The 14,563-nt window shown below is 37.3% G+C and overlaps 1 protein-coding gene across 33 annotated transcripts in view; it reads right to left on the reverse strand.

Moving 5' to 3' along the window:
* Window positions 1–14,563, reverse strand: part of EPB41L2 (erythrocyte membrane protein band 4.1 like 2) — a 111,483-nt gene that overhangs the window by 10,945 nt on the left and 85,975 nt on the right. For 4 of the 33 annotated variants that reach the window (XM_072926885.1, XM_072926890.1, XM_072926882.1 and 1 more), the window contains 7 exons: window positions 12,834–13,481; window positions 10,872–10,904; window positions 7,703–7,849; window positions 6,236–6,340; window positions 3,397–3,540; window positions 2,389–2,442; window positions 1,632–2,186 (listed from right to left, as the gene is read on the reverse strand). In XM_072926885.1, the coding sequence (XP_072782986.1) occupies window positions 1,632–2,186; window positions 2,389–2,442; window positions 3,397–3,540; window positions 6,236–6,340; window positions 7,703–7,849; window positions 10,872–10,904; window positions 12,834–13,481 (1,686 nt within the window). Of the gene's footprint in view, window positions 1–1,631; window positions 2,187–2,388; window positions 2,443–3,396; window positions 3,541–6,235; window positions 6,341–7,702; window positions 7,909–9,579; window positions 9,613–10,569; window positions 10,633–10,871; window positions 10,905–12,833; window positions 13,482–14,563 lie in introns of those variants that run through there. The other 29 variants (XM_030267923.4, XM_030267916.4, XM_041715174.2 and 26 more) reach the window with 27 other exon arrangements.

A 14,563-nucleotide genomic window follows, 5' to 3' on the forward strand; every position in this document is an offset into this window, starting at 1 on the left:
AAATGCAATCTCCTAATAACCTTGTTAAAGTTCAGTGTTTCAGCCAACAGTACATACCAAAGAGCATTTCTAAAACAAAGCTGCAACACATTTACTGAAAATGTGTAAAAGCATCACTATGAAAAAAATAAAAATCTTAGTTTGCAGAAAGAAATTGACAGCTAGATCAGACAAATAAACTGTGTATTAGAACTAATCCAGGAAAATACCTAACACTCGTCAAGTCTGCAAATCAGGACTAAAAATTCCATAAACATGTAACTTTTTAATATACATTACTTCTGACCAATAAAAGCTTTTGCAAACTGGATTTGAAGCAGTCTAAATTTTTCTCAAAGTCAATGACTTCTTTTGACAAAAATTCAAAAAAGCTACTTCAACAATTTAGAGTAAACTATTGGTGTTCTATGCAATATCACAAACAAAGCAATTAACCTGGGGTCTGTAAGCTAGTGAACTCATTACTTATCTTATTGGAGCAGATTTTCATTAGATTTAAGAACTAAAGCCTTTTGATATTTTCCTAGATGCATCAGCTTGTATCTTATATTGATTTTGAATACACATAGGGTAAAAATCCCAGGAAAAAATCCCAAACACCCTTTCATGCTTGCACACACGGGAGTCCTTCATCCCCTTTTTCCAAACTATCTATGCTTTTAGGAAGTGTGGGAACTTACAAATTTTAAAAGTCTAATAAACTAATTCTTTCACATCACTAATTAGAACAGCTGTGCATGCAAAAGACAACAAAAGAAAAAATGTGAGTTGTTTTGATTAAAAAGTGCAGAAAAAAAATATTTGCCACCATTACAAGAACAAGCAGGTAGAGAAGTACAAAAAACTCAGCGAACTGGTGAAAAACTCAGCAGAAGATCATAACAAATTTGCAAAGACATACATGCCTGCCTCTCATTTCTTCCCTTTCTACTTCTTTATCATTTGCCCAGTAATCAACTCTTCAACCTTGTTTGGCTTAAAACAACTGGTTGTGACAGGAACTCATGCATGCTTCCTAAGTATCTACTGCACTAGAAGACTTCACAGAAACATTGTGATAAGAGCCTCACCACTTAACAGTGCAGCGCTCTCACCTCTGCAATTTCTAGCCATGCATATTCTAACCTACAAATCCATAATGTTTTATTGAAGGAGGGGGAAAAAGGGAAGAAAAGCACTGAGTATGAGGAAAAAAGGAACAAAAATTTGTGACAGATGCCTTCTAATTTCAATTTGCACTAGTTTTCCAATCACGATTACATGTCATGGACTTGTCAAAAACAGTTGACAAATAAACAAGACAAGACTAAAACACTGGAAACATGCAAATAATAAATACACATTATGTATGTGCATATAAAATACGGAAGAGATTAAAAAAAAAGAGAGATCTCAGTCTTCGGAAGGTTTGCCTTTACTGGTGATTTTCACTCAGTTCTAGCAAAAAGTCAGAAACCATAACTGAGGGAGACAGAATTTCACTGCTCATCAATGGTTTCCCCTTCCAAATGATCTGAATCTTGTTGGATGCCAGAAGACGTGGAGGAATAGGAGAAGAAGAAAGGCAGGTATATTTTCACCCCAAGAAATATCTCTGCTTAATCTAGTTGTCATACTGTTCTACCATTTACCTCAGAACAACAAATTAATTGTGGTGCAACATCAATGTCAACATGAGACACATCTCCATTGAGTTTCAGCTGTTCCTCCTCTTTTTCTTCACCTACATCTTGCTTAATTTGCTCTGACAAATTCTTCTCTTCTGTAGCTACAGTAATTGTATTTTCCTGGACCAAATCTTCAGCTGTAACTTGTGTGTGCTCAACTGGTACTGGTTTACTGCCTTCTGGTATGGCTTCCACATGCTGCGTATTTTCTTCATGTTCTTTCCTTTTCATGTCTTCCTCTTCTTCCTGTTCTTCCCTGATGACTTCCTCAATTGCCCTATGATGTGGATGGTATTCTCCCACCTCTTCATCCTCACTCTCACTACTACTGCTGCTGCTACTATCTGATGGCAATGATGAAGAGTCCTTTTTTGACACGTGCTCCACCTTACATGTCTCCCCAGCATCAGTGGCAACTTGCATTTTCCCTTTGTTGGTTTCGTCTACGACTAGTGTTTCTTCTATCCCAAACTCTGCCTGCTTCTTCTCCTCCACTATGTCCAGAGTCTCATGTGAACTCTGCACAAAAAACATGGATGAGGATAAACAAAAGAAGAGTATATGAATAAATTAAAATGATGAAAATAAAATTAGCTGGTTCATGTAATATGGAAGACAAAAGATGTTTGTGATGGTTAACTGAAAAAAGAAGGAAGGAAAGAATGAAAATGGATTGGAAGAGTTAGAGCCAAATTTAGTCATGGAAAAAAATCTGCAGAACCTTATCAGCATCGCTGACTCCAGTACAAGGACCTTCTGCTCTGGAAGCATGTCTCTGTGAAACAAAAAGCAATCAGAGGACACAAATCAATGCATAACCCTTTTCAACAGTGCAACATCCTCCAAGCAAGCTTTTAAGAATGCATACACATGATACTAGAGAGATGCTACATAGTCACTGCAAGATGCTATTTGCCTTACACTTAATCTAAATATTCAATCAAAAGTAGGTAAGAATTATGGAAATTATTATTGGTGTAAGAACTGAATCTAAAAACAAAAAGATTGTACTAGCCAGTGATGCTACCGAGGAAGTTATTGCTCTCAGTTAAATCAGGAATTAAGAATAAATAATATTAGACAACAGTAAAGAGAAAAAATAATGCTCTGCTACCAGTTTGCCATAATTTAAAAAACAGTAAGAAAGGCATTATTGCATGGTTTTATTAGTTGTTTGTTGTTGGTCTTTTACTTTATGCAACTTAATAGATAATGAGAGGAAGACTGCTTAGGGTAGTATGCTGTCAGAATAGAAATACATGATTACAAAAGAAGGTCCTATAAGAATTCAGTTTGGAGCCAAAAGGATGATATTAAAGCAGCTTTACTAGGATTTGTTCCATAACAAAATAATGTCGGCTATCAGAAAGCCTGCAGTAAATGATGTATTAGGGTGTCAGGTTTTTTTAATCGAACATTCAGTGAACAGTCTGCAGCAAAATTAAGAGCCCAAATGAAAAGAATACAAAAACCAACACATCATCTGTGACTTAATTCTAGCTTTTATTGCCGTTTACCTAGCGCAGCACCTACGGAGCCTAAGTTTAGCCAAGCACTGATTCCTCCCTGCTTTTGGCGTGCTGCAGATGCAGAGTTAAGCTTTGAGGCAGGCACGCCGCTCCGGGGCAGGCCGGGACGGGCGGGAGCAGCCCGGACGCGTCCCGATCCCTATCCCTATCCCGGTCCCTATCCCTGTCCCGGCGGGCCCCGGCCCGCGCCCGAGCAGCACCTGGGGCCCCGGCGCGGCGGCGCCCGTCTGCTCCCCCGCAGCGCCCTCTGCTGGCCCCGGGCTGGCGGCGGCGAAGGGCCCGCTGGTGCCGGCGCCGAAGCGCTCCTTACTAAACAAAATGGAGGTTATCTCCTCTTCCAGGCTCTAGACGGTCAGAGAAGGGAAAGGAAAGAATTAGACAGCGGCGGACGGAGCGGCAGCCACCTACAGGGGGAGAGGTTTGGCAAGAGAGAGACGTGACAAAGGCACCGGCTCGGCAGGAGCGGGGGGCACGGACAGGGGGACACGGCACAGCCGTGCGCTGGGGCTGCGCGAACGAACACACCGACATTTACACACCGACATTTACACACCGACTTCTCAAACGGCACAGTTTACATAGCTGGTAACTCCGTATTTACTACCTGGGTTTTTTTGCCCTTTTAAAATCCATTTGTGACACCTTCTACAGCCCAGCTGGATCAGAGCTCTAGGGCTGTCAGGCATATTTGCTTAGGATATATACCCACAGCGCTGAAATGTTAAAATATTTCTTACTTCTTTATAATAATTGTTATTTTTTTTAAATACTTAAATATCCTAAGCAAATTCATGTTGATTAAAAATCTGTTTTCAAAAAGCCTTTCCCATTTCAGCGGGAAAACTTGTATTTTTCAAACATACATGAAAGGTGACACATTGCTTTAAGGCATATGTTCATAATGTGGTCTATTTTCTGCAGGGCTATAAATCTGTATGGTTAAGCAAACTTTGAAAGTTCAAGTGGGTACAAGCCTCTGAAAAGGCCACAATTCTTCATTCCAGATTTCATTCCACACACTCTGGTAAGAAGTTAGAAGTAAAAGTGGTTAAAATAAAAAGCCAAGAACGTACAAATGCATAACACGGACATAACACACATGTTGCCAACATTTCACGAGATACATTTCAGCCTTCCCGAAGGGCACTACAGAGAATGATGCCAGAAGCAGAAAGCCGAGGTGCCGTGCACACAACTGCAGCCCTGGGGACTCACCGTGTGAGTGCTGATGGGGAGTGTGAACTGACAGAGGTTACACACTACTGTACGGACACTACAACACGTATGGCATGCAGAAGAACAGAGAAGGGAAAAGAAAAAGAACCCCTAACTCGATTTTTTCTTTTCCTACACTAAAATCCGAAGTTTATTTCAATGGTGGCTAAGAAGAGGTAACAGGAATGCAAGTTTTTAAACCTGCCTTCATGCAACATTGAATAACCAATCGGGCAATGTGTTCCTTACCCCTACTTTCTTTCCCTAGATTACTCCACCCAAGAAACATTAATCTATTAACAGATTACATCAAAAGGCAAAAATGTTCATGATCCTCTTTTCATTGTACTCTGGTAACTTGTTATCTGACCACTCAAAGCAGAAAAAAAAAAAAAAAAACCCAAAAAACTGCAGGGGAAACGCAAAATCTTTATGTGGTAGGTTGTCTGACTGTGTGCATCTCTCTCTATCCCTGCTCCCCCTTATCTCATATATATAATTAAAGGCAGGCATATAACACCCATCTTTTAGCATTTTCCCACCTTCAAATTTTTGGGTCTTCCAGTCTTTTAAAATGAAAACCTCAGTCACACAATTCATGTAATAATGCTCTCTGTTCCCTGGAGCACTTATTAGAAAGGATTAAATGTATAGATAGAATTAATCAATTTTGTATCAGCCTGTGTTTAAATTCCTGGCAAAATCTTCTGGTACACAGTCATACACTCTAACATGAAATACTGTTTACAAGCTGTGGGGGATGGCTTAAAGAAAAAAAAGTATTGTGGGTATCCATAAGATAGAAATATTTCTCCTATTTGCAATCTATATCAGTGTGTTAGTTTTTGTTTAATTAAGTCACAGATGCTGTGCACTTGCAGGAGTATGGTGGATCTAGAAGTATAGTGACACAAATGAGATGTACCCAAAATAACATTTCTAGGACATAGAAAATTACTTGTAAGCATTTTCGCTGAAGCAAAAGAAGAAAAAGAATATTAGCAGTGGCATCCCTGCTTTATTCTCATCTATTATTTATCTATCCTAAAGGACAGGCAAGGATCAACAGGCATCCATCAACAAATAATTCAGGATGGAAATACAGTTCCCCAAATGTCATATTTATATATGTTAGTGAAATAGGATTGCCAGCTTCAGATTAACCTAATAGACCAAAAGTGATGTAAAAAAGCAACATCACAATTGCTACTCATCATCACTATCACACTGCTTCTAGTCCCACTGGTTAGAGTGCTTTTCATCACATAGACGTTATCAGGGACAAAACCTCCCTCTTTTCCTTAATGAAAAGACAGGTACAGAAGTGCAGATGTATTCAGAACAGGTTGCTTTTGAAATGAAGCTGCTTACACAGCATTACTGATTTGAATAATAATTATATAGTGAACTTACAAAGCAAAAGTTCTTGTGTGAAGTGTCAAATAACTGCAAGCAATTTTTTATATATAGAATGAAAATACATGTTTTTGCTGTCACCCTAGTCACATCAAATACAGTAATTTTCCAGTATTGAACAGTAATGAAACACTGGGTTTCTCTTCGGTGGCCATTCAGAACTTCACGGTTAGTCTGATGTTTAAGCAAAACGTTGCTGGCATTCACATACATGTGTATGTATACACATATACACACAGAGATCCTGGTTTACAACTCAAAATTATCCTTTCAGTATTGGCTTTAAAAAATTATTTCCTTCAAGTGAAAAAAAAAAAAAAAAAAAAAAAGAAAAAGAGAGAAGTGCCCAAGCCACCAAGCTACCCCACAGCAGAACAGCGAAAAAGCAGCAGGTTTCAGGGCAGCCACCTTATCGGTTTCCTCTGGTTTTGCTCCAGCAATCCATGGCATTGGAATCCATTGTTTCTCCTTCCCAGGCAGTGTTTTCACTTGGAAAATGTGGTCTCCTTTTTTCTATTTGGTTTTCATTTTATAAAGCCAATGTAAATCAACAAGCAATGAGACAGACATGCACTATACATCAACATAAAAATAAATTATCTGGAAGTAACAGAACATACGAAATGAGCAAAAAAACTCAAACCTCCAGATATAAAGTAACTTGCAAGGTCCTCAACTTAAAGAGAAGAAATCAATACAGAAAATACACAAAACAATGTAATAAAAATTAAGTTACATTTTTACATAAATGTCTGTTTCAGCCAAAAATGTATTTATAGCTATTAAATGAATCACTGTGTCATGAATATTTGAAAATATGACCAATATTTGTACCTGTGCATATACCACTATATGTAGAAATATTAAGGTACTACTCAGAAATTTGAGGAATTTCTTGTCAGTAACCACAAATTAACAAAATAAAGAAGTGATGCATGGTTAGTTGCTGTGTTCTCTGTATGCACATACTCACAGTTCAGATCATTTACAGATCTTACTGAAATAATGTCCTATTATCAAAAATAATTTTGTAGCATCAGGCCTGCTTAATTGAAAGCTCACCTTTCTGTGGACTAAAAAAAAACCTGAAGAATTTAAAGGGATAGGACAAAAATACATTTAAGGAAGGAAGGGTAGGAACCATGGTGATAGACAAGGACAACAACACGACAAACTGATTTCTTTGAAAGACCGATGTACTCATCTACTGTATCGAAGAAACAGTTAATAACCCAATAGAACTAAAAGTTTCAGCATGAGAAATTTGGGTAGGTTTCTTGCTACAGGCATTGAGGGTGATATTTGTAGAAAACTGTATTCCATAGTGCTGTTTCAAGGTTCAGTCAGAAAGGAGAGGTAAGAGAAGTAGATAAATTCATTTTACAGACTTTTATAGACTAAGATAGGTAAATTTTAACAACTACATTAAATGTGTCCTGAAGTCAACACTGTAAATTAACTGATCACATAAAGTCTTTCTGAAACAAAACACAGATTGTGTGTGTATTTATGCACAAGCTGTCTATGAAGAGATATAGATAATATATAGAAAAGGAAGGAAATTTTCTACTGTCACTGAAAAATTATTTCTATCAATCTGCGTAAATCAGAGTGAAATTTAAAATATCCTTAACATACAAGAAAATGCTGCCATCACTTCTGTTTCCTTCTAATTCAGTTCTTCATGTAGAAGAATAAAATTCCACCCACTCTTTAAAGTCAGGTCCAATAATAATGGTAAAAAAGTTAATGTATACTTAGTATAAACAAATATTATATCAGACAAAGTGTTAACCTGAAGGACAAACTGCATTTGCTGTATGACACAGAGGGTTGTATGGACAGGCATGCAGACAGGTGTGTGCAGTGACATACCCCTTGTGTCTGTAGGGACAGAGGTGTGATACGCCGCTTTTCCCACTCATTTGGGCGTGGTTCAGGTGTGGATTCCATGAAATTGCGCTTGAGCTCACTAATGCTAGCCTGGTGTTTCAGTAAGTCGTCCTGGGTCTTATCCAGGTCCTAGCAACCCGCAACATGAAACAAAGTAGGACAAAACACGACAACAAAAGCAAACTTAACTGAAAAAATAAAAAAAGAAATAGAAGCAGTCAAACCAAGAAAAGTGCCTTGTGTCTGAAATGGTGACCTCCTTTGTAGCACCTCAAAATAAAAGTGTTTAATACTATAAGGGACCAAGATTTTCTGGTTTTGTTTTTGTAATAAAGGTCTTACTCATACACTGTTTCTTCCATATTTTAAAGCAAAGGAAAATAATGCTGGCTTTTGCAAAGAGCTACTTTAGTCCAAAAATTTCCAGGAGCTGTTTGTTTTCACCTAAAATTTGTAACCACAGACACAAATGTTTCAGGATACTGCACAGCTAACATAACTGAAGGTAGCTGTAAGAAAGAACAGGTTAACCCAAGGAGCATAAAAATGCATCTTTAGTGATATTACAAGCTCTATGAAAAATACTTATATCTGTGAACACAACACTAAAAGGCCAAATATACAAGCAGCTAATACCTACTTAGCTTCAGAGAGGCAACTCATTGTGCCTCTCATGCAGGCTTAAACTTACTGAAAGAATCAGATTTAAAGACTTAAAAGCTGTTACCTGCCAATTCTACTTTTAAGAACCTGACAGTAGATAGACAAGTAGGAATAGTTTTTGTGCATGCCAGTATGAAGAAAATTATCTAAATTGCGCCTCCATAGATCAATGCCAAAGGGGACACCACAGTGTGAATTGGATTTTCTCATGACCATTGAGGCCAAACTGCAGCACCTTGGATCAAGTAATTACAAGGTATTCTTTCATTTTGTATCAGCTACAGGACAGAGGTAAGGTTCAGAAGCTATGTCAAAATTTAACTGCTCTAGTAATTGGACAAAAATATATATGCTTAGCTTTCTTGAGAATTCATTGTCTTCTAGATACAATGGCTGGGATTTGGTGGGAGAAGCAGATTTCACCCTGCTTTCACAATTTGTCCTCCTTCCAGAATTCCAGGTCTCAAGAAAAGACCATGTTGCTTATGCTCACTCTAACACAAGAATATTTTTCAGTAGTATTCTATAGTTATATTCAAGTTTAAGCCTCAGATCCATTTTTAGTAAAGTACCAAAAGACTGAAGATTGAAATGAAATATTGTCAATGCAGACATAATTATTAAGGAAGTTTTGTCAAAAGAATATAATATGATATAATTATATAGGTAAAGAATCTGGATTTTTTCAAGGATTTTAAATACTTTTTAGAAGAATGTTCTAAAATCTACCATTTAGGTCAGGATTTTTATTGTCAATGATTGCAATGCAAAGATGCTTCACATTAAATCACGAAAAACCCACACCCCAAACTCCTTAGGTTCTAGTTTCTTTTCACTTGTGTGTTCAGCCCCAGTAAGGGTTTGGTGCTGCACATCTATTTCCTAACCTTGTGGATAAGCCTGCATGCATTTTGAACATTTGAATCTCTCCCCTTCCAGCAACTCTGTATGTTTGTAATGTCACAGGACCACTTTTCATCCTGGACTAACAAATGAGACATTAAATATGTCCCCCTAAAGTTTGTATTTCCTGAGTGAAGTAAAATCTTATGCCAAAGGCATTCTGTTACACAACTGAAGCTTGTAACAATCCTGTCATTATTTTAAGACCTGTCTTGACTTGACACAAGGCACATTTCTTGGGCTTGATCAAAGCACAGTTATGCAATGCACACTTTCAGTGCTTCAGTAAGTTATACACAAGCAAAGTTTCAATAGTGATCAAAAAGCTGCAAAAAGCCATAAAACATTAGTTGGGTTACTGCGATCCACACGTCTCCTTATTACTGAACAAAACCAATGATTTTCAAAAAAAACTGATTTTGTGACAAATGGAATTATTTATAGCCCCATCTGGATGAATGAAATAAAGACAGCAGTAGGATTTTTAAAAATATCTTCAGTTACTAGCTTAAGTTATTAACCACAAGTTAAATGATACTAATAATTACTACAGTCCCTGATAAAATAATTGAGATCAACAATCATATGAAAATTCTTATAATAAAAATCTCTCCTTCGGTGACAATGCACTACACATGAACATACTGTTCAAAGCTCTTTGCTGTTGCTCATCTGCAATGAAAACCAACCTTCAAGAAGCAAAATTTACTTCCATTGGAAAAGGAAAAAAAAAGCAAATATTTCAGAAAATATCCAAACATTCCCTTCGAATATCTGATCCTTGCATCATTTTTCAATGTTCCTAAAACCAGTGTCAGAACCAGAATTAGTTTTCTATACTTTTACTGCTTGCCCCTTACTAACTTTATTTATTTAGCTCATGTATTTGAGGAAGGTTGATTAAACTGGCAAAAGCTGGAAACTCTACTCATTTGAATTTGCAAACATTGAGGTACAATGTACAAAAATTCATATAGAATTATGAATTGCACCCATATGCCTGCTGTATCTAAACAGGGCTATTATTCCCAGTTGCCACCTTGAAAACATTTAGCAAAAAATACACAAATTTACATTCAGTGTTCAAGCTGAGGGTTGGTTGTGGGTATTTTGCTTTTGTTTGTTTAAACTCAGAAACTAGAATGGTAACATGCAACATTTCCAAGCCGGTTTTCCCCATGCACTTCATGCAGTGTGGCCGTAACAGCCTGCAGGTGACCTCCCATCCCATGCAGCCTGGCAGCCCGTGAGAATGGAGAGTACTTTTTGTATTACATACAAACCTCCAACATTAAATTGCTATGTCTGACATAAATATTTTCCCCGTCTACTCTCAAGGAACTGATCTGTGAAATTGAACCACATAAACAAAAATAAAACAAAAACAAAACAAAACATAAAGAACGTAAAATGGACCAGCAAGTAAATAAAAAAGGACCCTTACAATCAGACAGTTAAATAAAGGAAATAAAATGGTGAGGTGAAAAGGCACTATTCAGACAAAACAAAATTTAACAGAAAATTTAGGATGCTAACAAGGCAGGCAGCCACAGCCAGGTTCAATTGTAAAAGAACAACCAAGCACCTTCTGCTGTGCTTCCTCCTCTTCATATTCCACCTGTGCGAGTGCATGACAAATTATCAAGAAAAGGAAGAGTTAACACTGGCTTACAGACTAACACAGAGGCTTCACCTCTTTGTAAATGCTGCAAAGCGTGCTGGATTTTACAGACCTTTACTCTTTCGGCCCCAGATGTTGAAATTAAGCGACTTGGGTCTTCTTGCACCTACATTGTTGTAGAATGGCTGAAGTAACTTTTGGCATAAGTGGCATGAAAAATGGAAGTTTCACACTGTGTCCCTTTCTTGCTGCACTTTTTTTTTTATTGTTTCCCAGGTGAAAATTTAAGAATGAGTAACAAACAAAAATGATATGTATAATTTATATGGTAAGTGACTTAAATTCTGCAACAAATTGATGGGAAAATGGAATCTAATCCAGGAGTTCATTTGGGAAAAGAGTTTAGGGTTCAAGTCAAACACTTAAACACTGTATTTACAAACTGTCTTCAATTTTAGGAACATTACTGTCTTGGGATGAGCTATTTGCACATATACACATACACCTCTTGTTAAGTGAATATATTTATTTTTAAACTTCAATTAATTCTGTTGGTAATTTTCTGTAGGTAATCTTCATATCTCATCTCCAAGTATTCTGAATGCCTTAAGGGACAGCATTCTTTATAAAGTGAAACACTTCCCAGTTGTCTCTCGACAAGTAATAATATCAACTGGCAATCTTAGGAAAAGATTTACAAGTCAACACTGTGCAAATCCATAAATTTGAAGATGGATTTACTGCTCATACTATTGCATTTTGGATTCTGTGTGCATGATATGGTACATATAACATTTTTATTAATTTCTGACTTATCTGGGGTTGTATTTTCTGTAACTACACTAAAAATTATTGATTGGATTAGGCTATGGAAAAACTGAGAAAATCTTAAAGTCATATTTTTCATTATTTTATACTTAGACTGGTATTATAATGGCATCGTGTCTTATTCAGCAGGTCTTTAATATGTACATGGGTTTAGCAAACTTTGTTAAATGTAACACTAAACAGATCCTCCTCCATTTTGATTCTATAATAATTGGTTTAATATTTTCTTTGAGGATCAAAATAGAAGACCTTTTTCTAGTGGTATTGCTGTAACATGTGCAGCAGACATAAAGAAAGTAGGCAGTATGTCAGCCACTCCAGATGATCAGAGCAACATACTGGTGTGACTGAGGCTTCTGTACATTTTAGCAGTGTATTCCAAAGAATGCTCAGATTCTAGTGACACAGTCTGACATAACCTGCCATCCCAGCTAATGAACTAAATCAGTCTCAACTGCTGCTAGAGATTAATCAAAGCATGTAAAAAAAGAAAATGTGCCTTGGGCAGACTCAGCTTTGCACACACCCTTGTAGAGCTGAAACATCTGAAATCAAAACACTGATTTTAAAGTATTCACAGTTTTCTGAATTCAGCTTTTAGGAATTTCATTTTTCAGATCTAAACAGAACTTCAGAGATGCACATTCCAGTCAATGCATGCGGGAGACAGGCATTTTAAAACCAATTGACAGTGCAAATAGAACTTGCAAATAGTATCAAATAACATATCTATTATTACACAGAGCACTTTCAGTATTCAGTTTTATGTCCTCATTAACATTTTGAACTACAATGCAAGCCCACCTGCAGCTTAGTATCTGTGGAATTCAATGAGATTATGCATGCTATAGGAAATTAGGCAGAAAAACCATAAGCTATCTATTGACTAAAAATCCCACAATGGCAATTTTTCACAAATGAGAAATGCTAAAAAGATATAGATATACACATGTGCATTTGTGTATTGATATATGTATTTACAGGCATGTACACAGACACACCTCTAAACTAGGAAGTGTGCAAAACTGAGCAAGCCTTGTGAGAACAAGCATAAATGCAATGTGCAAGAGTCAACATTTAAGCAGCAAAATTACACACCTCCTCTTCCTCTGCTTTGTCATTCAGGTCATTGCCACTAGAGCTACTAAAGGAAGTCACCTTAGGCTCCAGGTAGCAGAGGGACAGAGCAAGAGGAAGGGAAAATGTGAGTGAAAAGGGAACAGACTGGAAAGCAGACAGAAGCAGGACAAAGACAAGGAGAAAAGAGGGGATGAAGGAAGGAGAGGTAATAGGAATATAGTGCTGAAGGCCAGGTGGGAGGAAAGAAATGCAAATATCAGGAAGGCTAGGAAAAGTAATATAGCCATCCTCATCAAGCAACGAACGGAAACTAAAAGAAAGGCATCGGAAGAAGCTGCATGACACGCACAACTCAGTGCTTTTGTAGTCATTTGTATGGATTCTTCCCTCAACAGCAGGGGAGCCTTGACTAGCTAGGGGTCTCATAGATTCAAAGGTATTAATTGGTGAAGCTGTTCCGGTTTTATTATGATCTGATGTTTGTTCCATGGAACTGCACTCTGAAATGTCTGGAATGGTAAGGAGGGGCTCTTCAAAGGGATCTTCCTCTGAAATATCTGAAAGCATGTCGATCTCAGGGACAGGTGACAAGTTTGTGAGATGGGATGACACAGGATAGATGGGCAGTGATGACGGGTGTATGTGAGTGAGCTGAAGAAAAGAATTCTGTGCACGGTGAAAAATGAAAGCACAACAAAAATGCAGGTTTGAAGGCACATGAAAAGGGGAAAAAAGAGAAATTATTAGTTAGTGAAAACTTTTACTTAGAAGAAGGGATAGCTTTACTAATGCAATAGAAATAAAAATCCCACCGTATTTTACAAGCAGCCAACTTGTTTACTTCTGTGGATTATGAAAGGAACCCATTCTAAATGTTTTGTTCTCAGGCTGTAAAGAACTGTGCACTTTTGAACTGTAATAGTCACTTAAAACAGATAGAAGCAGACAGACATCCAGAGCTTTAGCAGAAAGGTCAGAGGACAGTGCAGTACACAAAAGACAAGCTGGCACTTCTTGGGTTTATAACTGTTTTCTCTAAGACTTAAAGAGAACCAAAAAGGAAAAGAAGCATCTCCACTAGGGCAAAGAGGAAAAGCTGTTCATAGAATAAGTGCATGTAACAAAACCATACTGAACAGCTTCCTGGAACAACCTTCCAAAATACTGCCTTCCCCTCCCTTGGTGAAAATATTGAAAGATACACCACTTTGAGAACATGGGAGAATCACCATTTAACCAAGCCCAAAGGCAAAGCATAGTAATTTATTTTACTATTTTTCTCCCATAAAGAAACTGCGTGTGCCTTTTTTTTCATATATTTCAAAATTATTTCAACTTACCAGCAAACAAAAAAATGCAGCTGTGTTATTTGCTCTCTTCCTACACTTGTATGCAGTGGGAACATATAAACTGCAGAGAGAAACTCAGCAGTCTCACCAAGAATAAAATGGGTAGCTAACTTGCAAAAATGTTTGCGGACAAAATTACTCTTTAAATATTAAACTAAGTTCTGGAGAATTGTTGAAATAGAAATGATCTCCAAGAGAGAATGAGCAGCACAAGCACTTTGGGAGGAAACTTTTACATCAAATCATACAAAATATAGATTAAATTTTTTTACAATCCTCCTGTAGCTGAAACAAACAAGACAAGCAAACAATTGCAACAGGAACAGATCACAGTACTTAACTTTTCACAGGAATCTATACCTTAGTCATAATACAAGTTCAGCAATTGCTACTAAAAGA

This window comes from Taeniopygia guttata, chromosome 3 (assembly GCF_048771995.1).
Source record: "Taeniopygia guttata chromosome 3, bTaeGut7.mat, whole genome shotgun sequence".
NCBI classification, from domain to species: Eukaryota; Metazoa; Chordata; class Aves; order Passeriformes; family Estrildidae; genus Taeniopygia; species Taeniopygia guttata.